The 24,882-nt window shown below is 37.8% G+C and overlaps 1 protein-coding gene across 1 annotated transcript in view; it reads right to left on the reverse strand.

The window, feature by feature from the left end:
* MYO16 (myosin XVI) overlaps positions 1-23,859 on the reverse strand; it is a 275,699-nt gene extending 251,840 nt beyond the window's left edge. The window contains exons 1-2 of the mRNA XM_041472384.1: positions 23,596-23,859; positions 3,744-4,007 (exon numbers count right to left, since the gene is read on the reverse strand). Of these exons, the coding sequence (XP_041328318.1) occupies positions 3,744-4,007; positions 23,596-23,623 (292 nt within the window). The 5' untranslated portion in view covers positions 23,624-23,859. The remainder of the gene's footprint in view (positions 1-3,743; positions 4,008-23,595) is intronic.
* Between the last annotated feature and the right edge of the window lie 1,023 nt (positions 23,860-24,882).

Genomic DNA, 24,882 nt, shown 5'->3' on the forward strand with positions numbered 1-24,882 from the left:
GGCTCTCTGCACTTTGTACCCTGACCTAGCACCACCTGCCAGCCCGGCAGACTTTATGGTACACATCATGACTGCATCACAACTGAGAGATTTTACAACAAAGATACTTACTATGTACAAAGATTTTCTGACAATCCTACATATTGAGTAATTCTGCAGGATGACTGAGAAGGTGGGTTACAGAATATACCAAAAGATTACAGAAACTAAAGCCAGTCCTTTAGTTTCCCCTATGTTAGATTTCAGGTACAGGGCTGTCACGTCCACTTTCAGCTACTGTTTTCATTGTAGCAAGATTATCTATCAGCTCACGTTCCAAAAAGCACATCTTTCAAAGCAGCCACTGTTTCTCAGTGCTGTCAGTGCCAATAACTGCACCTTTGCCTCAGGAAGGATGCATACCCCTTATTCTCAAGAGGCCCAAATGCTAAGGATCTGTTTGACTACCTTGTACTTGAAGCAGAAACTCAGACTGAGACTGAGACTGGCTCAGTTTATTTCCTGAGTGCTGGGTTAATTTCTTAATGGCTTGTAGATGGGTCTCAGTTGATGTGCAGGCTCAGCAAATACCGATGTATGATTTGTGTGTGCACTAGAAAAGGCCTGGGTCCACACGGTAATGCCACATGTAGGTGCAAGCATGCCTAGTTCACAGAGGGAAGGAATGGGTTGCAGAAGCCTCCTTGGCTACCTCTCCCATTTTGCAGTACATTTATATGACCGATGCCAGCAAGACAAATTTCCTGCTGTTCATTTTTATTAGGGAATTAATGTCTCACAGGAGAAAAATATATAGTATTTAAAGGAAAATTAACAGGAGGTATTCCCTTGCCAGAAGTAAAGATGTACAAAATCAGTGTCAAAAACCAGGGCACTCACTTACTCATCAGCTTCTGCTTCTGTACATGTCAACACTGAGAATAATAGTTGCAGAATCTCCCAAAATGCTCACTGCTAGTAGTGTGGGTGGATGTGGCCCATCAACAGCAGTAAAAACATATTGCTTTAAAACAGAGAAATACGGGATGCTGCAAAGAGACAGAGAAGGAGGATTCCCCTTCAGTCTCCCTGGGTCAGATAAAATACTAAAGAACAGTTACTACTACTAATAAAAAAAAATAAGAAAAAAGAGCAAAGATACATAATTTCACTAATTTTTAACTTATTGAGAAATCAAATTAGCATATATTTAATTTATAAATTTGATACAAAGCAGGTCACTAGTAAAAATTTCTCAAAGTCAGTTCTAAAATTAATTTTAGAGCAAACTAATGGTCACTCCTGTTAGCATGCAGTAACAGCAATGCTTTTTGTGCTCAGTAGCAGCTGATATAGTAATTTTGGAAAAGATTTTTCATTAATAACAAAGAATAAATTTGTAAGAGTGAAATTCTAAGCAGATTCAATTGTGAAATGTCTCTGCACCAGCCACATTATAAATTCATCTTTCTATTTATATTAATGGTATCCAATTTATCTCATGTACCAAACCAGAACTACAACTCACCACTTCAAAATGTGCTGTCCAGTCTATATAATTTATGATACTTCAGAAAAACTGAACCCCTGGGCTTCACTTGGACAACTACTTCTAACCCCTTGTTGTGCCCTCTTTCCACATTCTATACTATAGGTTTTTTTGCATTTCATTCATAGAATTGCAAAACACCTTTCTTAGCTGTCTTTTACACCTATGCAAAGCTGTTGATTTCTGAGCACATTGTAAAATATGATTAAATAGAGAAGAGAAACAGGTTGTAGCAAAAGCCCAACTTCCCCAGCTTTATCCCATTACTTCCATGGGAATACTTCAGGCTCTGTCTAGCTGGGCCTTATAAACTGAAAGCTCATTACTGTTTTGGGCACTAGCTGTACTTCCAGACCACATCTTCCAGTACAGTTTTGCCTGAAAGGAATCTATGTTACAAGCTCCGTAAAAAACAACCAAACACAGTAAATGAGTGAGATATAAATTACAAAAGAATATGTCTAATTTGAACAGAAATTCTAATGTAGGTATATTCACTAGAGTCATGGTTGTATGTTCCATTCAGCAACAATAGTAGGAAAGCAGCTTTCATGTCTGTGAGTTTAAACTTTGTTTTTGTTGTTCTGGTTTGAGTTTTTTTTTGATGATAACAATTCTTAATACAGCATTTTTCACCCCAGAGCAAACAGGTCCTGGGAACATTTGGCTGAAAACACAACAGACAGGCACTTGCAGGTCCCCAAACTGCCTAAAGACAACAATCACACATTTTCATAGTTCTGGGAAAGAACCACAGGCAGCAAATTCAGGACTGTGTTATCTGTGGGCTCTTTGATCTCCTTGCTTCTGGGGACCTGTTTTATCTGTTTCAAGTGCAGGACAACATTCCTGGTTTTCCTCCACTTCCCTCCGTCTGAGATATCGTCCCTTTCTGCTTATGTTATTCAGTCTCAGCACCTGCTGAACTTTATATTCTGATTCGGGTGTAGCTCAAGGCCAAGTATGGGTAACACAGAATACTGTTGATGCCCTTCCACCACTGCAATAAGCAACCTACGTTTCTTCAGTGTGAATGTCAAAAATAGCCTCAAGTATCTGAATTTTACAGAATGTTAAGAGTCATATCTAGTGTTTTGCTTGGTTTTTAAAGAAAGCTGGAGCTATGGAAACATGGAGGAAGATCTTTGTTCATATTTCCGATAGGAAGAAGCAGAAGAGTGAAAAACTGTGAATTTTATTTATTATTTATAAATGACATAAAAGTTATAAATGATGCCCTGTGCACTCACTTTAAAAGAAGAGCTTTTTGATTCATTCCTTCTAAAGATCTAAATGTGTAGGACTATACCTGAGTGATAAGCAATGGTAGACCAAATGCACAATAAAATGAAGATTCAGGAGTGAGTAAAAAAGGCATACCCAATCAAACTGATAAAATTTAGGAGAATCTTGCAAAGTTCTTTGCATGATATGTGTCTGTCTCAGAGTGTCCCCTTTTTACACTAGTGTGATTACAAAGAACTGACTTAAACTCTGTTTGCAAAGGACTTGCCAACGACACTGCATCAGTTCTTTTCTTATATCCCTCCCAACCACACAACAGTATGGAGATTTCTGGGGACTTCTAAAAGTTGGGAGACTCTTAGTGCAAGGTTTGGTTCACTTCTGAGGAGTAAATTACAAATTCCTCAGGTTAGTCTCAGCTGCACCAGAGATTCACACAATACCAGGAAAATAAAAACAAAACACTAAAGTGTGGTTACATATTTCAAAAGGAAATAAACAATTTCACAAGCAGAAAGATGACCTTCTATCTGGTGTGACTATGGGTCAACACAATTTCCTTGCCCTAGAAACGCCAATGTCACTAACAGCAGCATCCCTTACTCCAAATTTTGGCTAAAAATGAGAACCTAATTTTCAAAGTAACTTGTGTCAAATTCTATGGCACATGTAGGTATGCAAGAGGCCAGGCATAACCATAGATTCATAGTCCTTACTTGTTTTGAAATATATTAGCTTATATTAATCTCAAAATAAATTCATTATGTTTCTGAAGGTTTACTCACCACACCTCATTCATTTCAGTGAGAAGCTGCAATGTGTTGTATGCAATACATGCCTGCATATTTCATTGCTACAATCACTTTATGATTAGTATTTTGTATTGTACTTAGAGATAGATGAACAAGAAAGCTTTTCCTCTGAAACTTTTACTGTACAAAGGAAAATATCATACAACATGAATATGTACCTTCTTTATCATCGTGACGTATGATGGCATCCTGTATCATATCAGCAAGATGAAAACAAACTCGTTGATTCTTTCCATGTTTCAGCTTCTTCCCGTAGCCCTCCCGTTTCTGGAAAGCTTTTTCTCGCTCGTAGTACGCCTTTATTTGGTCACAGCGCATGCGCTTGACCAGCCGCTGCCGCTGGCCCAGGGGGAGGGACTCCAGCAAGCACTGCTCAATTTCCATCTCATGGGTCCGAAAAACATTACATAGCTGGAAACAGCCTGCAAGGAATTAAACACAAGCAAATTTAGATCTTGCTTTCAAATGTGCCATGAAACCTCCCCCAAATATTTTGTTGTTCTAACCATGCGCAAGTCCATCATGTAAGCTCCTCCTACTTGACCAAGGCTGACTACATACAGTCTATGTCATTATCATTTACATTTTGAAAATAGCACATAACTCATTCCACTAAATCACTGATGCATTTTTTAAAAGCTGGCTCAGTTCATATGAACAAATGTGATAGAAAGAAGTTTGAAAGTTCAAATGTGAGATGGGCAAAATATCGAAATATATCAATAAAATTCAAGTGGCTAGCACTTGCTTACAAACAAGAAACTACTATGAAGACTAATGCTAGTTTGATGCCCATGCCTCATTTTTATGCATTTTCATCTTGCTGTAGGTTGGCAAATTCCTGTATTAAGTGAAAAGAAAAAGCATCATATCATAATTTTAATGAGTTCATTAGCATGCAGCGGGCACTCAGGTAGCTACCTCTTAAAAACTTTAGTAATTTCAGATTTCCAAACATGTGTATAATTTTTTTCTAATTTTTTAAATTTTTTGATTGCATAGAAATCAAGATTGATTCTTCTAATGAAACAATCAGACACTAAAATCTTAATGTGGAAGCAATCATAAATGTGTCTTTGAACCAGTTATTCCTAACATTCACAGCACTTCCTTTAAGTTAGATTCCTTTTTTGGTTTTACCATTAAATATGGTATTTTTGCTGATATTACAATAACACTGTTTTTTTCAAGTATGTTCTCTTTTCCACTGACAGCGAAGACCAAAGACCATAGCAGATTTGAGTGCTGCTACTTACTTTTATTTTTATGTTACAAAAGGAAGCTAATGGATTGTCAGATAATTTTATTGCCCAACTCCTTGAATGTGAATATTATTATATGTTATTACATGTATTCACTATAAATTACAATCCATAGTCTCAAACCAGACTTCTCCAAACTGAGGAGCACACATTTATCCAAAAAGTGCCCAGAGTGTCTTGTTGGGAAATTCTATGACAGAAACAGACATAGAATACAACTCTACCAGTCAAGTTCAGTCAATTATTTTTAACATAGGCTACTCTCTCCCTATAATTTTTGTTCCTTTCTTAGCATGCCCTTCTAGTTAGAAGAAAATGAGTTGTCAAACTAAAAACTGGAAACACATATTGGCTTGCGTTAAGGCAAAACCCTTTCTTCTTGCATGTCAACGCCAATAACTCTTGCTGTATAAAACAAAATTTTCCACTTGACCTTAAATTATATGTTTCATTTCATAGCAAAAATTATATGTTTCATTTCTTTTATTTCCTTGTTGGAAGACACAGCAAAATGAATGGGTAACTGTAACACTGCAGAAGATGTAACTTTATTCCTGGTTTCAATCCCAGCGTTCAGAGCACTCAATCCCATAGAAGAGCTATACTCAGACCATCCTCCTCAGTCTGAGGTAGTTTTCAACTGTATCTTCTTTTTCTCATGATATGACTGCAGAATAAGCAAACTTCAAATATTTGCTATTAGAATTGTTCTGCTATGTATAAAATATTTCAGCAGCCAAGCCTTTAGCCTACACAGGCCTTTTGACTTGTAACACCCTAAATTTATATGCTAACACTATAATAGGCTCATAGCCACAGAGGGAAAACCAGCTCGTTGTTTTAAATGGTGTTTGCCTGCAGCTGGGAGCCCACCCCTGCTCTGCTCATTCCTTCTCCTTTATGAAGGGAAGAAGGAGCAGACCTGCATTGAGCTCCAACAGGCTGCAACTGAACTTGCTGTTTACATTTTGAAAACTCACCTGAGGCTGAGAATTGTGGCTACTGTCTTAGTCATAGCTGTAAATCTGCACTGTCTGCTACCTAAAGACTTTAATGGTATCTTTGCTTTTCCTCAGCTTAGCTCATGGGCAGTCTCTGTTCTTAGGAGGAACTCGTAGTGTTTGCTGTCATATAACAAATGAGACTGATGCAAGCTGTAGGACACCTTCGCCATCACACTTCTCTCCTTTTCCAAGGCAAGAAATCAAACAAATCAGCTCAGTGTCTTGGTCAAACACAGCACAGCAAAGATGCTCTCTCACAGGCAGATTCCAGTTTCAGGAAGGATGCTCCTGGCTTAATGTCCTCTGCCTCTCCAATGGAATGACTCTGAGCTTGTATGAGTCTTTGTCTATTTGCCCTGTGAGGAACAGTGCTTGACTACCACAACTGGCCTCACATAGCAGGTCCCAGTGTGTGGCCAGAGTCAAAGCAGTTCAGGCCAATTGAGAAAAGGACTCTTGATCCATTTGGTCACTCATCTCAGCTGAGAATTAATGAATTGAAGATGAAATTTCTTTTCTGACCCAATCTGGAACCTGATACATCCCAGATGAGATCAGTATCTGACTGTGGGTGTAACAGCTGCAGGTCAGCAACCTCATTAGATTAAGCCTAGATTAAGAAACATAGTATAAATGCAAACAAGGCAAACTGCCTGAATCAATCTTTCAGGTACTTATCTCTAAGGCATGCACCACTGAGTCCCAGTTTTAGAACCAGGCAGAGCTCTGCTCTGTGGTCCTACTAAGCAGAGGAACTGATGATGGCACAAGAGGCAGAGCTTCTGTCACACCTCAAGAGAGCTCACATCAAACACAGGAAGATTATAGACATGCTTCTGGAGGAAATTCTGTGGATGGCTTAATACACATGAAGCATGGGGTAATTCACTAATACTGGATCAGATAACTTTGTCTTGTCTACCATCTTGAAAATATCTGTTAACAGGTTCTACAAGTTGTCTTGGTAAACTGTTTAGTTTAGTTAAGTGTTGCACTGATTTCTATCAAAAATGCCTTGAGTTCTTCTGGTGGCCATTATCTCTTGTTACTACTGTCACTATTGAGAAGACTTCAGCCTTGTCATTTCTGCTAGTTATCCTGGTTGCCTCCCATTGCCTGCATTCTATTGCCTCAGTGTCCACCTTAGACTGGTGGGACCAAGATCACATACTTGCAGGTGCAGCTTCAGTAGCTCCAAGTAGCAGCAGACAATAAGTTCCCTCTGTCTGCTGGCCAAACTCCTCTGAACACTGCCCCCTGTGTGGTTTGCCTGATTTATCATCAGCACATAGAGCTGGCTCCCATTCAACTCTGTGTCCACTGTAGCCCCTGCACATCCTTCAGCAGGACTGAAGCTCAAGTCAGTCAGTTCCCAGCCTGTACTGAGGTATAGGGTTAGTCTGCTCAGGCATGAAAATATGCACTTCCCCTCTTGAACTGCCCAAAGTTTCTATCAACTCAATTCCCAGGATTAAGCTCTCCCATTTGAAGTATGCCAACTACTTTGTCCTAAGTGAGCACTGTCAACAGCAGCAACAGCTTCAGCTGTAAAGAAACCCTCCAGGAAAAAAATAGCTGCTAAAATCCACAACTTTATTAGGTGGATATAAACAGTTACTGCTTATAGAATGACAACCCAACCACAGTTCGACTCAAAAAAAACCCACTATTAGAACCTCCTAAAAAGGTAACATGTGCAGCAAGCCTGTTCATCCTTTCCTTCCCCATATATAGGAAGACTGGCACAAACTGCCATACTGATTTGGTACAAGAACAATGTATGACCCCCATTAAACAGCAGAAGATAGATGGAAAACATGATTCCAAACAGAGCTGGTTTTGAGAGGGCAGCATGGTAAAGATTTGTGGGTAGGGAAAAAGGTTGTCTTCTGAATCTAATTTGCTTAAGAGTTTGTATCTCATGATGTAAGATATCAGATTTGAAGATTATTTCATGAGGTTCTTGGCTCAGTGCATGACAAATTACACTAATGTGCAGGGACTCAATAAGGCCACTGTAATGGTCATGACAGACTGCACCGGAGAACACCTTGGCAGTGTTACCCACGAAAAAGCTGGCAAGGTTTACTGGGTTATTATTTATTTAATGGGATGTTCTGGACAAAAGCGACTACGTTAAACATGATTGTCAGTATGCATAAAGTTTTACGGTCTGCATCTCCTGTATAAGCACACAATATAGAAACCTCTATAGAACACTGAAATATCAAAACCAGAAAAACTTTTACTATATCACATTGATTACTAATTAGTACAGGACAAAGGAAATCATTACCACTGTAACCAACAGAAAAAAAAAAAAAAAGAAAGAAAAAAAACGTTCCAATGATGCTTGCTAGCAAAAAGCTGCTTCATTGACTGGTAACACCATGAACCACCAAGAAAAAGAAGAATCGCTGCTTTAAAACAACAGCTTCATAAAATTGTAGCAATTTACTCACAGAGAGTATGACATCCATATCACAAGACAAATTACAGTTTTGATCCTGCCTGTATAAACAAAAGATTTCTGAGTAAAGAGGAATGGTTTGCTTTGAATTGTCACTGATTCTCACTGTGAAGATGAGAGAAGGAATATTTTGTGACATTACAAGCACCAGCTCCCAAACAAAACAAAGAGCAAAGGAAGGGTGATGGGACCTAAACAGAGAGGAAGAATGGGTACTGTTACAGAAATATTCTTCCATCTTCTGAAGATGAATTGAGCTCAAGTAACTTTACAGTATGTAAGGACATTTTTGCCATACCTCTTTTCAGAAATCATACTGATACAGGTTTCCCTTATACTACTTGTTATGGCTTTACATCTATTAACTTTAGTCACTTGGTCTGGCATTTAAATTAAGAGACTACTCATCCTAAAAAATGCACCTCAGACGGTAATTCACGTTACATGGGGGTGACTATGTCCCTGGGGGTTTATGATTATGTCACAGGTCAGAAGCATTTCCAGAAAGTAAAGCTGAATGCTGACATACATGCACACACAGGCTCACCACTCTGCTCACACCTATTGTATTTTGATGTTGCATGTGACTTTTCATTAAAGGCAAGCACACAACCAAACTGTTGATGTTGCTTAATGCAGCAAGCCTCTCAAATAAGGTGACATGGACTGGGAGTGCATAATGCTTAAAATTACAAATTTCAAAATAATAAGTGACATTCTTATCTTTATTTATGCAAACATGCTGATTTTTATGATATTTTAAACAATGAATAATTAACATTCTGGGTATTTGAAAGACTACGGTCTTTATAGAATTGAAACAAAATATAGAAGGTTTAAAGTAGCTGGAAAAATGGTAATCTGAGATTCTGAGAATGTATACTGCAACCAAAAAAATAGTCTTTAAGCAGGTTAACCTCACTCAAAGAAAAAGAGTAAAAAAGCATCCAAAATATATACTGTGTTTAGTTTGGGTCCTCTGACACTTAGCCCCTATCTTGGTCTATTCTTGCTACAGATATGTCATCAGCCCATTTTCACAACTGCAATTAAACATCTACATTCTAATTTAGATAACTGAAATTGTCCTGAATTGCAGAAAGATAACAATTTCAACAACTTCAATAAATGTTTAAATAGATTAGCATTCATGCAACGAATTAAAAAAGACATTTTTTCTACAAATAAATAAAGACAGCACTATTGTACAACACTTCTAAAGCTGGCTAGCTAACTATAACCACACTACTAACAAAGATATGTGGGAAATTCATGCAATGAGCAGCAAGTGCTTTGGCACTTACAGATTCAGGTACACGGATGGTGTAAATCAGTCCAGCTTCATCCAGTTCAAAAAGCTACATTAATGTGCACTCCGTGTTTGCTAACAGAATTCAGACCAGAAATTTAAGCACTGGCCCTTTCAGCAATGCACTTTGCTGTTCTACATAATGATATCATTATGCAGGTGGGTTTTTTCTTCTGCTAACAATGCATATTATTTAAATTTGTTACGTTGAATTAGAAATAACAATTTATGAGTATTTATGAAGCTGAGATGAATTTTATATGAAATCAGTGTTATAAATACTATATTACTGAAGTCATAACTGAAGTAATTGTGTCTGAACCACAGATCAATGCATTTTTTACAGGTGGTCTCTTCAGAAATCAAAAGTTATTATGCATTTTCTACTGATCTTACAGTTTCCAAAAGAAATGTGGCTAAGAACAGCCACAGGAAAGGCTGGATTAGATTTAATCTATCTCAAATTGAAACATTAAGGTCAGCATCAAAATACTTGGATTTGAAAATCCTTTGTTCAGCACAGGGAAAATTACTTACCATTTGAACAGCCTCTCCATTACATTTATTAAGCTGTGAGTGAAGTGTGGTGCTTGCAACCACTCAGCCTGACTTCCACAGCTGAAACCCTTCCATCAGGTCAGAATGGATCTGCTCACTGTAGCAATGGACTTCATCCTTTTTCTCTTTTCTTGGTTCCCCTTCCCACCCCAAAAGCAGATAATCATGAGGGAGCAGTATAACTATTTACCTTGTAAAGAATGTAAAGAATTCAATTAAAGCTATGTCATCTGAGAATAAATTACATTGCAGTAAAGGAGCTGATGTGCTTCTCCTATTCTTGGCTGCACAGAGCTTCTTTTTGATGTAATTAGAAAGTTAGGGCTCTTAAATGACATGATACACAAAGCTTCCTCAATTTCTGCTTAACACCCAATTCTGTCTTTGCTGAAGAGCAATCCTGAGCACATTCAAGCAGCCACTCTCTTATAAAACCCTACTCCTGCATGCTGCTCTTCAAGAGCCTTTCGATGTGACTAGACTGGTAAGTAGGAATGGCAATCAATTTCCAGCTTGATACCCAGGAAAAGTTACTTATCAGATGTTATTTATCAACTCTACAAGCTTCCTAATAGACTCTATTATCTATCTATCAGCAATTCAGTGAAGTTACACTGGCATTTTCTAAAAATTTATTATATTTAAATCAAAGAATCAACCAGTTTGGGATCTTGCCATTGTAGTGATAGAAGAGAGTCTGAATAATACCTAATTAAATCTAACAGAGGGCTCTGCACTGTCATTTGTGATTTATGCCATGCAGCAATCTGTGACATATGGAGATTTTATGTTCTAGGTAAAATTCATTAACTGTTTGCCAGCTTATTCAAAAATGTAGTCAAACTGCTTGCCTGTACATTGCCTTCAGTGTAATGAAACACAGGTTTCAAATACATATGTATGGGGTTCTTCTCATTTTTTAGAAACACAAAAAAAATAATTTTCTTTTGTCTGTTTTTGATGTACAGGGAATTCACAAGTATGAATGGTCTGAAAGAAAGTCTGTTTGCCCCAGAGCAGTAGTCCTCATGTGTGGATCACATCCAGAAACTACAGGAATGCAAGCAAAATGAACATACATGATCTGGTCAAGCTCATACTGTTTATTTTTGTAATGCTGCTATCTCCATCTTCTCTCTACTGCCATTATCCTTCTGTACTCCCTTGGAGGATGAGACAAAGGTGCTGTCTGGATTCCCACAAACCACAGCATATTTCAAGTAATTTCTCCTGCAAACATCAGAACCTTTTGTGAAACAAACTAAGACAGCATTGTCTGCTCTGGAGCACAGGAGTTTCCAACTAGAAAGACTGCACAGTCTAGGATATCAGTAAAACACATTAACCCATTCATCTCATAGAATATCTCAGGTGGGCTTTTTGTACATGAAAGTCTGTTTTCAAGGTAAATTCAGGGCTTTATTGTAACCTCTTTAAATAATGAGTACTCAGACAATAGGCTAAAACACTGCCCTTTTGGAATTTAAGTAAGTTTTTTGAGCAATCAGCCACAAAGCTTATGATATAAGTATTCCCAGACCCGCCCCCCACCAAAAAAAAAATGTACACCAGCTTATGTTCACTAGTGAAGGTCCATGAAAAAATGAAACACATCTAGACAGCACAGCATATAGCCCTAGTTCTTTGATTTTGCTGAGCTCTTGTGCTCAAAGATATAATGATCTATTTTTGTGGCTTCTAAATTCTACAGTGTCTAAAATGAAGACTTCACTGCAACACAGGAGAAAGGTATTTTACAACATAACCCCAAAGGTGTATATATGTGCTCTAGTAAGTAGTAGGAGGGTATAGTAGGCAGGGAACAGTATTTGAGGATTTTTTTAAATAGATGAAACATTGCACACAATAGAGAGATAGAACACACAATATGGGGGTGTTTAATCTGCTCTGTCTATTGGGAGGAGTCTCTAGATATCATCCATAGCCTTTCCCATAGAGAGAACTAGTAGGGACACTTCAAAAATGACCCAGCAAGCTAAATAACAATGCTGTTGAACATCAGCACTCCAATGCCTTTCATTGTTTATGAAGTATAGACACACCCTCTGAAGCTTGTCCCACAAACACCTTATCTTTTGCTTGCAGCAAGGTAAGTGGTACAAAGTGTGCATGGCACTGCTTTTCACCCAAGCGCTGCGGTTTGACTCCAGCCAACAAACCCCACACAGCAGCTCAGTCACTGCCCCACCCGCAGGACTGGGGAGAGGATAGGAAGGGTAAAAGAGAACTCACGGGTTGAAATACAGTTTAACAGGGAGAGCTAAAGTTGAAAAAAATAATTAATTCACTGCTTCCCATGGTTTGGCAGGTGTTCAGCCATCTTCAGGAGAGCAGGACCACATCAAGTGCAATGGTTGCTTGGGAAGACAAACACCATCACTCCAAATGCACTCCCTTCCTCTTTCTTCCTCCCTATTTTCTATTATAAGCATGAGGTCCTGTGGTCTGGAATATCCCTTTGGTCAGTTGTGGTCACCTGTCCTGGCTGTGTCTCCTCACAACCTCCCATGCACCACCAACTTCTTCCCCACCGTGGCCGTACAAAAAGCAGAAAAGCCCTTGTCTCTGTTAGCCCTCCTCAGCAATAACAAAAACATCTCTATATTATCAGCCTTGTGTCCAGCACAAATCCAAAACAAAGCCCTGTACTAGACATTGTGAAGAAAATTAACTCTACCCCACCTGAAACTAGCACAACAAGAAGAAGAAACTTATTTGCAGCATGCTTAAATTTCCTTGAAAGTCTTGACATTACTTGGTACCTTGTGTGACAAGAGATAATGGCTTGCAAACTAAACCTGACATCCATATGGTAGAGAAGTCACATTATAATTTCTAACCATAATTAAATAGTTGTACAACACTACTAGGCAATGTAGTACTCACTTTTTTTAATAAATCATGTCATGATTAACCTGCTTTTGAAACACTTTCCTGCAAGTGGGTAAGGGATTTGGAAATTATCATGGGGAGAAGACCTACAAGATGCATATACACAAGTAACGTAATCACAAAGATTTCGTTTCCTTAGAAAGATCAAAGCAAAATATGCTTATGTGTTTCCCAAAGCTTAATGGTATAGCAGCTATTTTTTTTTTCTTTTTTTAAGAAATAGTCCAAGTCCCTATGTCAGGATCTGAAGAGAGAGTTTAAAGCAATCAGAAAACAACAGTCATCTGATTAAACTGTCTGCACTAACACATTTTTATTTTTAATATATATCCATATATAGACAACTTAGAAGAGAAAATAAATTGGCTGTTTGCACTAAACCTTACAACTTTTGGATCTATGAATTTATGTCACTTTTTATTTGGCATTTTCAGAAGCAAGCAATGTATACTTGTTAGAATAATATACTAATTAATGCTTGTCACTTGCAAAGCCTGTGAGGAAATAGCATCAGAATATTTGGTCATAATTGAAGAATCTAAATTGCTGTGATCTAAATCCCACCAAAAGCAAGTAAAACTCCAGAAGCTCTAAATCAGAAGGTAGAATGAGAACAAAGAAGAATTGGGTTTGCCAAATGACAATAAAGAAAGATAAGAATGAATAGATGAGAAGTCCTCCAGAAAACATAATTCCTTCTAGTCCTTGTACAGACCTAGCTGTCTTTTTTTGACTGCAATACAAGACTTATGAAGTGACAATTAAGTTTTGACAATAACAGTTATTTCCTTACTGTACATTAAATGGAGATGTAATAATACATGGATCTCTAGCCCACACTTTCAGGTATAGGACAGAGAGAAGGGAAGCATGTGCACCCAGGAAGAGATACACTGGAAAATTCTTCCTGCCATCACAGTATATATAAAAGTTTTGTTACACAGGTACTTAACAAATACACAGTGAAAAACACTAAGACTGTTGTTAATATTTGTAAATCTGAAATTTGGAAAAGTGAATTAACACATTAGTGCATAGTGAGAGGAAGACGGAATTATAGTCACTATACCTCAAGGGTACTGAAGAAGTTGAACAGCAGCAACAACAATCAACTACTTGAATAAAGAAACAAAAAATCAGATTGTTTCAAAACCTGGGGCCACTCTTTTATCACAGACATTCTCAGATATCACTATTTAGTCAGCAAATATGCCAGGGCTCAAGAGTCATACAGCATATGAGAATTACAGAAACCATAGGAGAAAAACACATAAATCAAAATTTGTAAAAACCTGCATATGTAAAAGCTAGTTAAGCATTATGTGAATCAAGACAAAGAGGATATTGAGTATCATACATCACAGGGAGTTAAAAGTCAAAAAGGAAGCAGTGGTTCAGAAACCTAGCCATAAGGACTGGCAAGCACACAGAAAAGGAAATCCTATGCCAAGTGAACTGTGGTTCTACACACAATCTAATAATTTAAAGAGATTACTGTAAAGTAAAAGCAGATGGAAAAGTAGTTTACCACACAGTGGAGCTAACAAAAATTCTGCAGCAGAGCTAAAATGCAGGCCTTTGGTCACTGTTCTGTGCACATCAAGGGATTGCCATCTCAGTTTTCAAATAGCAAGAGGATTGGAAACTGGCCCTCCTCCATTCTGCAGAAAGGCAACTTATCTGGAATATTGCATTCAATTCTAGACAGTCAAATTGGTGCAGTTCAAAAGAAACTACCACAAATGGTTTTGAGGCCCGAGGGACTGATTTATGAGGAAAGATGAAAAGAATTAAATATGCATAGCTTAGCTAAGCAGTGACTACGGAGAGAAAAGTTAGCAGAAATTTAAAGAGTGAAAGGGAAAAAGAAAGGTTATATACCATAAAAATGAAGAGAATATGGAACAAAAAAAATGAATTGAATATAGTGCAAATTTAGGCAGAGTACAAAGACAAAAATAGCATATATGTATGAGATTAACAGATAAAATCACAAAATTGCTTGTTTGGTGTACTGAGTGGACAGCCACACAAAAGCAACAACATGGGCACAGCAGCTCTGTGTTTCTGACACTCAGGTCAGCTTCTTCACTCAGTTCTGAAATTTCCAAATGACCCTGTAAAGTTCTGTAAAGAGAACCCCTGAGTAAAGTGAAGAACCAATCCCTGAGAATTTCTAACATGTAAAGCCACACCACTGGCATCTGAAAAGCTTCTCTCCCTTGCACTGGCAAGGTAATTATTTGGTCTGTCCTAGGTGAGTCTGGCTGAGGCTAGAAGAGCAATGGTGATTGCTAGTGAGAGCTGGATCTTCATGGGTAAGCAAAAATGAAAGCAGGTTTAGTGGCTTTCCTGACACCAGTGTTTACTGCAGTCTCTAAGGTCACCTTCCACATCTACCATCAAGCATTACACTTGTGGCCATGTACTACTATAGGACAGCTGTAGGGGCTTGGAAACAGAAGTGAAGATAAGCATTATAACATCTGATTGTTAACACCTGCAGCAATGTCCTTTATGGGTTAAATTAAAATAGGGAAATATGATTGATAATTCGAAAAAGAGGAGGAAGAAGAAGAAGAGGAGGAAGAGAAAGAAGAAGAAAGTGAACAGCTTGATCTCACTTGACCAACTGAAAAAAGCAGTACCAAAGGATGGGCTCCTAGTCTACACAAATCTTCAGGCACCTTTACTGAAAAAAAAAAAAAAAATGGATGAATATAAATGGGTTTTACACCTGTTGAAGAAACTGAAGTAGAAATCAAACAGAAATTATTATTGCAACTCAGACATTACTGCTCACAAGAAAGAAAAAAGTCACTCCAAGACATAATAAATCTAAATATTCATTGCTGATTAAGAGGAATTAAGTAATTTAGTTTGCCTTAAAAGCTTTACTCTTCACAGCTATGTCTATATGATTTACACACGCCACTTCTGCAACTAACATTAGTACTGCAGCTAACAGAATCAAATAATTGTGCTGAAAGGAAAGCAACTGAAAAACAAGCTGTTCAATTCATGTGCAGTCTGAATATAAAATGTCTCTCCTTTCACATAAAATGATTGTTGAGTAAGGAATATATTGTTCTAACATTTTTTTAGAGCTGCCTGCAATAAGCTACCTACAGACAAAAATACTATTCTTCCCACAAAGACAGAAAAAAAGAGGAAATTTCTACATGCCTGTTTCCCTTGTTTCTCAGTTTAGATGTCAACATTTACAAAACTTTTCAAAAAAGAAAGCTTTGATTCCTTTAATGGGAAAGGGATCACAGTTGGAAGCTATCAATTAACCCTTAAAATATGACCTTAATACATTGCTCTACTTTCTGTAGATGCCTTTACAAGGTCCCATATATATTTTATGTGTTGCACTTCATAACAGGATTTGCACCGAATGGGACCACAGCAGGAGTCCACCAACCTGAGGTGGTATGGCCCAGATCTACTGCCTGTCTGTGTGCTCTGAATACTGCTTCCATCTCCTCTGAAATGTCATACTGCACGAGAGACATTCACAGTAGGATTTACAAGAAAAGATGTCAGGTTTTATCTCTTTCTTTTTTTTTTCTGAGAATAAGATTTTTTGTTTTAAAATCCACTATGAAACGAAAGAGAGTAAAGTACACTTCCAACAGGAACGTCCATATTCTAGCTGGATGAAAAGCTAGTAATAAATAACCAAGTGCTCTTCCACTGTGTGTAGTGCCTTCCTGTCCACACTCCTTGCCAGGTCCCACCCTTACATCAAAAAGAGGTTTAAAGTGGACTAAGTCAGGGCTCTCTGAATCATCTCATAGATGGGGGGAAGTTGTCAGGGCCTGTTTCTTTCAGTGTACAAGAATGGCACTGGCAAGAAAACCACTTCTGGCCATGCTACTTGCATTTGTGTTTCTGCAAGTGATACCACACTGACCCATCTGTGGGCTGAAGGGATGTGCAGTAGTCAAAACTTGCAGATTTCTCTTAGCAGGTCTTATATTGCTGTTGTTTTCACTGAAGGCATTCGCTCAAAAGCAAACAAATGGAAAGTACCTCTTGTAATAAACAAACAGCATTTTTTCTTTAATTGCTGGTGTTCTTTTATAATATATTAAAAAACTTGCGTTAGGACAACTCTCTATTTGCTCCAAATCAAACTAAGCTTTTGCTGAATTAATTCTTTTCATTTGTTTAAGAACAAATTAGAATTAGTTCCATCTCAGATTTCACTTGCTTTAAAATAATCATGTTTATACTGTTGCAATTTTGATTCAGGTGTTAATTGAATTATCTAAAAATATTTTCTGTTTAGTTTTATAACTTAGAAACTGTGCAAAATTCAGTATGTTGCAGTACATTAATTTGTATAAAACAAGAAAAATAAATAAATGTGATTATTTGTAGCAAGAAGCTAGCTACATCAGGATTAAAAATGGCTATATTGCTACAATTTCATAAATGGAAATAAAGAGGTTGGGAGGGTTGTGTTGTTGGTGTGGGGTATTTTTCTGCTCTGCTCCTGCAGCAATCATCTCAAAAAATGTAATATTGGAATCTGAAGCTTCACACATGCTGTGCCAATATGGTGAGAAAATATGGTACTTTGACCTTTATAATCTTCTTTCATCTGATTTTTGGGTGGATAGATTTCTTTACTCTTTGCAGAATAACTAGAAGAAAAAAGCTCTCCAAATACCAAAATTATAATGAATTTCTTATAAGCCCTCAGTAAAGTTTTCCACAGAAAGTGCTGATTCTTCTCTTTACTGACAGATTTTTTAGAGTAGCAAACAAAATAATGACAAAAAATAATTGGTGGATGACTGTGATTTCCACTAAACTACTATAAATAGAACCTATTCTTAGCTGAATGCAAAGCTGGAAATATTATAGTCTTCAGTTGTCCAAGTTAATACTGCCCCTTTTGCTATTATTTCAAAGTGTATTTTTCCAAATTGAATATAAATTTAATGTAAAAATGCATCTTAATAAAATTATTAATTTCTATTCTATGTTGTTAGGAAAGTTGTTAGTGTGAGGTAAGTTTTATTTACTGGAAACACTTAGCAAATTATTCGACTACTATCACAAATATGCCAAGCTAATTGGCTTACTGACAGCTCAAAATACATATCTCTAAGTGTAACTTCCTATGTCTACATACTGATATAAAAATTTATTTTTTATCTCTTTTCTTGCACAAGTGTCATGAATCTCAGACTTGTTAATATTTAGATTAGGTAAAAAAATTAGTTCAAATTAAAAAATTCTGGTTGCATTTCTGTCATGAACTCAGGAACTGGAGAATAAAAGTAGAGAACCACATCTAACTGGTACAGACATACTGTCATTCATAGCTGGTAAATAATATCCTATTTTCCTGTTGTTTTGCACTTACCCTGTGATGACAGGGAGAGACATGGAACTAAAAAGTGTAATAGAAGTAAAAATATTCTAGCTGTGGCTCTATTTTTATTAAGGTTAGTAAGATAAAATCCATTTGTTTTTAATGGAATAATTAAAAACCTAGTTTTTTAGATATCTTTCATGACACCCGAATTATCATATAACTTCTTAAAAGTTTGCACTGCATATCACTGATACGTCAGACACATTCAGTCTGTCAAAACGGAATACAAAATATCATGTATTGCATTAGCATTCTCTTATACATTTTTACAGTATAAGCTTCTCAAACAAATACCTTTCATCAGAATCTCTTTACTCCCCCAGACTTGCTTTATGTGCCTTCACAGGACCTTAAAACTCCCAAGCAGTGGTTCATTTCACAGAGCCACTCCTCCTGCTCTTTCAGGATTCCCAGGGCCAATGACTCCTGACTCTGCCTCCCAGTTTCATTTCCAGCAGGCAGGATCACTCAGCCATGCTAAGCATCTCATTTCAGTAACAATCTTAACCTCATGCCACAGGTCACAGTGTTATAACCACGTACAAGGAAAAGGAATTTTTCCCTGCAGCCATGGTGTACCTAGCTCTGTCATTGCAGAAATAAACCAGGATACAAGAGTTAGCAGACACTACCATGAACTATCAACTTAGATAAATGGGCTAGGTGTTAATAAGGACTGTCACAGACATCCTGCTTCCGTTTACAGCTCTCATTTCCACCACCTGCATATTTTTACTATTTTGTCCCTTAAGCTCCTAATTGGAGGCAGAAGACATGTCCAAGAAGATATGAGAATTCTCTGGGACACCAGAATATACAATAAATATATTATTACCACCTCCTGCCTAATCGTGGAATAGAAGAAATCCTGTTCATGGGAAGGAGAAAACACTTCAAAAAATTTGCTAGTTCTCTTATGTCACCAACCGTCCAGCGTGACAGAACACCCATGTGTCACTGTTACTTGGTCACCACACACCCTGCACATGCTGCCACGGAGGTGAATGGTTCCTGTGTCACAGACCAACTAAGGGTTTCCAATTTTTCTTTTCAGGCTCCTCTTCTCTTGTTTGTTCTAAACAGTAACTCACTCTACTGAGGCACAGATCAAAGTTTCACAGGCTGTCTCACAGTAAGAAAGCTGATATGAAGGTATCACATGTTTCACCCCCAGTATTACTTCATCCATGGGAGAATCAGGTTCAAGTCTCCATCCTCTGAAAACTGAAACTAATGTATCATATCACCTCTTTCCCCCACCCTTTCCAAACTCCATAGGATTCAGGTAGACACTTCATGGACAATCCTTGCCATGTAATCAGATCCTGAAGGTAATAAGGGATAGATATTGAATAAAATTATTATGTTTATTTTCTATCTTGTTTCAAATCCTGAATTAAATTTATCAATAAACATCTAATTAGTATTTCCATCCCAGATCAGTGTAGGTATTGGTCTGTCATATGCACAATTCAGTGGGTTTTAATTCATACAAAGCATTTAAAGGAATTTGAAACAGATAAACCAGAAAGAAGTAGAAGCTGATGTTCAGATTTTATGATCCTAATATTTGGATAAATTCAGCTGGCTTCGACTTCCACCGGGCATGATTATAACTCCTTCTAGCAAGGTTTTTATTTTGTTTGCACTTATGCACCTCCAGAGCATTTACAGTGGAAATCAGACTCTGGAGTAACAAACTTAATCCTCCTTGCAAAAGTACTGTTTTTCATAGTTACCTTTGCAGGTCCCTCAGAGGAAAGGTAGAAAAGTGGTATTAGAAAACCACTGCCATAACGTATAAATTATTTTATATATATAATAACTAGATATAGAAGGGACAGAAGACAGCAGCAAGGTGCTGGTTAATTTGCAAAATTACATTCATTTGTACAATCTGTCACACAAATAAGCAAGATAAAATGGTACCCTGCAGCTGGCAGATAATATGTGATACTCTCCTACAAACCACTGTTCTCTCTTCCAAATACTCACACTCACAGATTGCCAAGGATAAGCTACCAGCACAGACAGGGACAGCTCTGAGCAGCAGCAATACTTGGCTGCAAAAAGGAGATGGGCATGAGTAGTGACAACAAGAGCTGCTCCAGCAGGCAGACACACATTTGGCTTAGTGTTAAATGCTGCAGGTGCCAGCTAAAGACAACATGATGGCTGCAGCAGGCGCAGTTCCAGGGTAATACTGGGATGAAAGACCTCACTGGGCATGGTCCCAGAAAATCTGGTTTGACCATGCAGCTACCCCTGCTCAAAGTAGGAGGGAGAATCCAGAGAATGGCAACAGAGCTGGAGAAGGGTCAGGAGCACAAGACTAACGAGGATCAGCTGAGGGAGCTGGGGTTGTCTAACTTGGAGAAAAAGATGCTCAGGACACACCTTATCACACTCTGCAATTGTCTTAAGGGAGGCTGTAATGAGTCTCTTCTCCCAGGTAACAAGAGATAGGACAAGAAGAGATGACCTCAAGTTGTGCCAGAGGAGGTTTAGCTTGGATATTAGGAAAAATTATTTCCCTGAAAGCGTGGCCAACACTGGAACAGTCTACCCAGGGAATTGGTTAAATTGCAATCCCTGGAAGTGTTCAAAAAACATGTAGATATGGTGCTTGGGGCTGTGGTTTAGTGGTGGATATGGCAGTGTTAGTATAATGGCTGGACTCCATGATCTTAGAGGTCTTTTCCAACATTAATGATTTTATGAGTCTGTGGTGGACTGAAGAGCTTTCAAAGTTGAATCTTTCCAGACAGAAAATGCTTGTGACTAGATGGTGACTTACATGGTGACGTATATCTGATTTTCACAGCCTTTTCATGGGAGCAATGCCATGAAAAAAAGAATATTATTAAAATTGTACTAACATCATCGAAGAATAGCTATAGCCCTTCTCAGCTCAGATTCCCACATCCAACTTCTGCAAAGATTAAAAAAAACAAGATGCAAACATATGCAAAAGCCAGGTACATAGCACTGTAGTTCATAAACCACTAGTTTTTAAGTGCCATTAATTTGTGCCTTTTAGGTGTTTCCTCTCTACACAAAGTAGTCCAAGATACAGTGCTCTGCCACCATTGCTTCCTGTGGATCAGTGTCTTTGATTTCTGACCCAGAAATCATCAGTGAAATGAGTTAAAAGCAAAGTGAGGTGTGAAGAGTCACGTTCCAAGCGCTGTGAGATTCAGCTGTTCTCAGCACATCTCAGAACACTGCTGGTGCTGCAACTGCGCATGCAGCCCTGGCCCATCTTTGGTCCCAGCTGTCTGCCAAACACAAATATCTGCAACACATTGGCACGTTAAGTCAGATAATAATGCTCAGGGGAGCATCGCAGAGGAAGTGCTTCTCCTTCACTAATTACAGGTGGAAATGGAAGCACTTCTGCCAATTCTGAGAAGCACGGGCAGTGAAAAAACTCCTGTCAGGCTCCAGCCAGCATCCGTTGTCTTCTAAAGGACACTATTTGGAAAGAAAGCTGTGTGGTAAACCACCCCAATTTACTGAAAAATCACTAATCAAAACTCCAAATCTGAAAAACAGGAAACAAATATTATTGACAAAATTGATGCTGTACATTCACCTTTCCCTCTACTGTGTTTTAATCCTTCATCTCTGCAATCAATGCAATGAACATCCCAATTAGTCATCATTTGCTTCCTTTTAACAGAAGAACCTCAGGGTCATCCTCATATCTTTCCTATAGTTTCACTGAAGAGTTACTTATTTAATATGCTATTGACTTGCACATGCCTGTCTAGATTTGCTACAATTTCTCTGTAAGAGTAATTTAAAAGTGAATAAAAACCAAACAATACTTTTTTGACATCTTCAAGACAGTTACATTGCAAATTCCTCATTTGCATTTATCAAATCTCAATACAAGCTCAAAGATTTATTCCTAGAATGCACCTCTAAAACTGTGCAGTAAAACCAATCTCTGCTTCTCCGCATGAACAGGGAATTGTAACTCTCACTAGTATTAAAAGCAGTCCATACACCAGTCCCACTGAATGCAGACAAGAGGAAACCTATATAAATAATTTTTACTTGAATTACTAAAATACTTCCAGAGCACCTTAATTTCATATTAAGACAGCAAAGAACCACATTACTTGTTTATTAACTATAACACAATGTTTTAAAAATAGTTTCAAAGTGTCCTTGGTACACTTAAGTCATCAAAGATCATGATCTAGAGAGAAAAACCTTTTACAGCAGTCTGCTATTTGACATGTAAAAACTGTGCTATAATCACTGAAGTCTGAAGTTTTCTAAGTCCTTCAGTAAAATATATCTACACCTATTGAACTACTGCTGGCTGTCCAAAACAAGTATTTAAAGAATAATTCATTTCTCTGGTGTAAACCCAGCAATTTCCACTCAGACCCTGGATGCTTTCAAAGGCAAATCCTATAAGACAGAAAAATGTGCAGCTAGGAAGACAAGCAATCTTGAAAAAAAAAAAAAAAAAAAAAAAAAAACTGTTAGGAATTTCCCCTGCAATGAATCAAATACATTTAGCATAGAACCCACTTTCAGGATGTCCTTAAGGAGGCAAGCTTGCATGATTCAAGGTTAAAAGTTCATTGTTATTTTTTTAAGTCTGTCACACCAAATAGCTAAATATTCTGACAAAGAGGGGATACAAGCATTTGATCTACAGTAGATGATGAGCTGGGCTTGCAATTATAAAGCTATTCTCATTTGTATATCCTTGCAAAGTGTGAGAGCCATATTCCAAGGCTGTCCTTAAAAGCGTCCTTAACATAATGCTGTCAATGACGTTTCTTTTCGGACATTACATTCTTTGGTGATTAATTTAAACAAAAGTTTTAAAAGCTGATCATTATGAAGTTCAGAATGAGAGCATTATTACACACACAATGAAGTTATCTCTGAAGAGAGAAGAGAAAGAAACACTGGGCTCTGCCTATATATTCACATGCAAAGTAACAACTCCCCTTCCCCACTACTATGTTGACATCATGCAGCATCTGCATTCGACTTTTTGCATATGTAATGAAAAGACACACCTCAGAAAATAAAGACAGTTTTAAAAGCAAAATAACCATTTTGTTACTTACAGCATTTGATAAAATGGTAATGAGACATTCTTTCATCTCAGGCTGTAGTCTCGCTACAGGTTTCAGCATTCTCTTCTGCTACAACTGTCATGCCCAGAAAATGCATTATTTAAAGCCCTTCCTCAGGTATCCAGTACACCTCAGAATACATTATTTAGCGTAGTTGCTGTTCCAGGATCTTGCAGAGGCTTCCAAGTCACCCTCACCCGGCTGCTGGAGTTACGATTAGCCTCTGTGCGTCTTGAACCATGACTACTGCACGTGCTATTGTAGCACAATTGATTGACACCGCTCCTAATCCCACATCCCCAGGAATAGAAAGATTTAATTGGTGTGCACTTGCAGCCACATTCTTCCAGCACTGAGGTGTGCTGCTGCACTGCGGCTTTCACAGTCCTGCCAGTTAATGGCTTTTCAATAGCTTTCAAATGGCAGCAAACTAAGCTTGATGAGTGGGCTCGAATGAAATAGCAGAACAGGGGATCTTCAATTTTATTTGTGCATGTTGTTCGTGTGCCAAATGCGACCAGATTTTTAGCTAGTACGAAACCAGGATTATTTTTAGTTGCCACCAGTTGCTGTGTGAATAGGAAATTGATATAGGTTTCCAAGAATAACCATCTTTTAGCATCACAGATAATTTTTCAGTATATTATAAGGTAAAAATTGGGATAGAGCTTACAGCCATCTTCAGACTCTCATGGTTTATGCATGTATTAATTTACATTGACCTAAAAATATGCTTGTGTGTACATTTCTTGATATGTTCCTGTTCTATCCTTTCTTTGTATTGCAATGCATCTTTTTCACAGAGGGAGTATTTATGTCAGGAAACAAAAACTGCAGGCTCTGCATGGTTTATATCATGATTATGCGCATGTTATCTAATGACATATTTAAATCACTGATTGTAAGACAAAAAGCCTAAGAAAATGTATGACTAGGAACAAGTCCACACAATTATTTATCACACTGTAGAATAACAAGTCAATGTACACTGACGCATTACCCGGTTTCAGATTAAGGGCACACAAAAGGCAGACCTGCATTGTATTTTAAACACCCAGGCTGCAGCATCCTCTGAGAACAATTTCTGCATTACTTTGCCAGGAACAGTTGCCCATGAATTTGGCTGCTACTTCTGTAAGAAACCTACCACTGAATTGCAGTAAAATATTTTTATACTATCAAAAAATAATTTAAGAAAACTGTACTCAGTGAAGACCTCCATTTGCTTACCATGCATCACGCTTGCCACAGCCAACACTTCACTGAGTGAGGGCTCTT

This window comes from Pyrgilauda ruficollis, unplaced genomic scaffold (assembly GCF_017590135.1).
Source record: "Pyrgilauda ruficollis isolate IOZ18807 unplaced genomic scaffold, ASM1759013v1 scaffold29, whole genome shotgun sequence".
Classification (NCBI taxonomy): domain Eukaryota; kingdom Metazoa; phylum Chordata; class Aves; order Passeriformes; family Passeridae; genus Pyrgilauda; species Pyrgilauda ruficollis.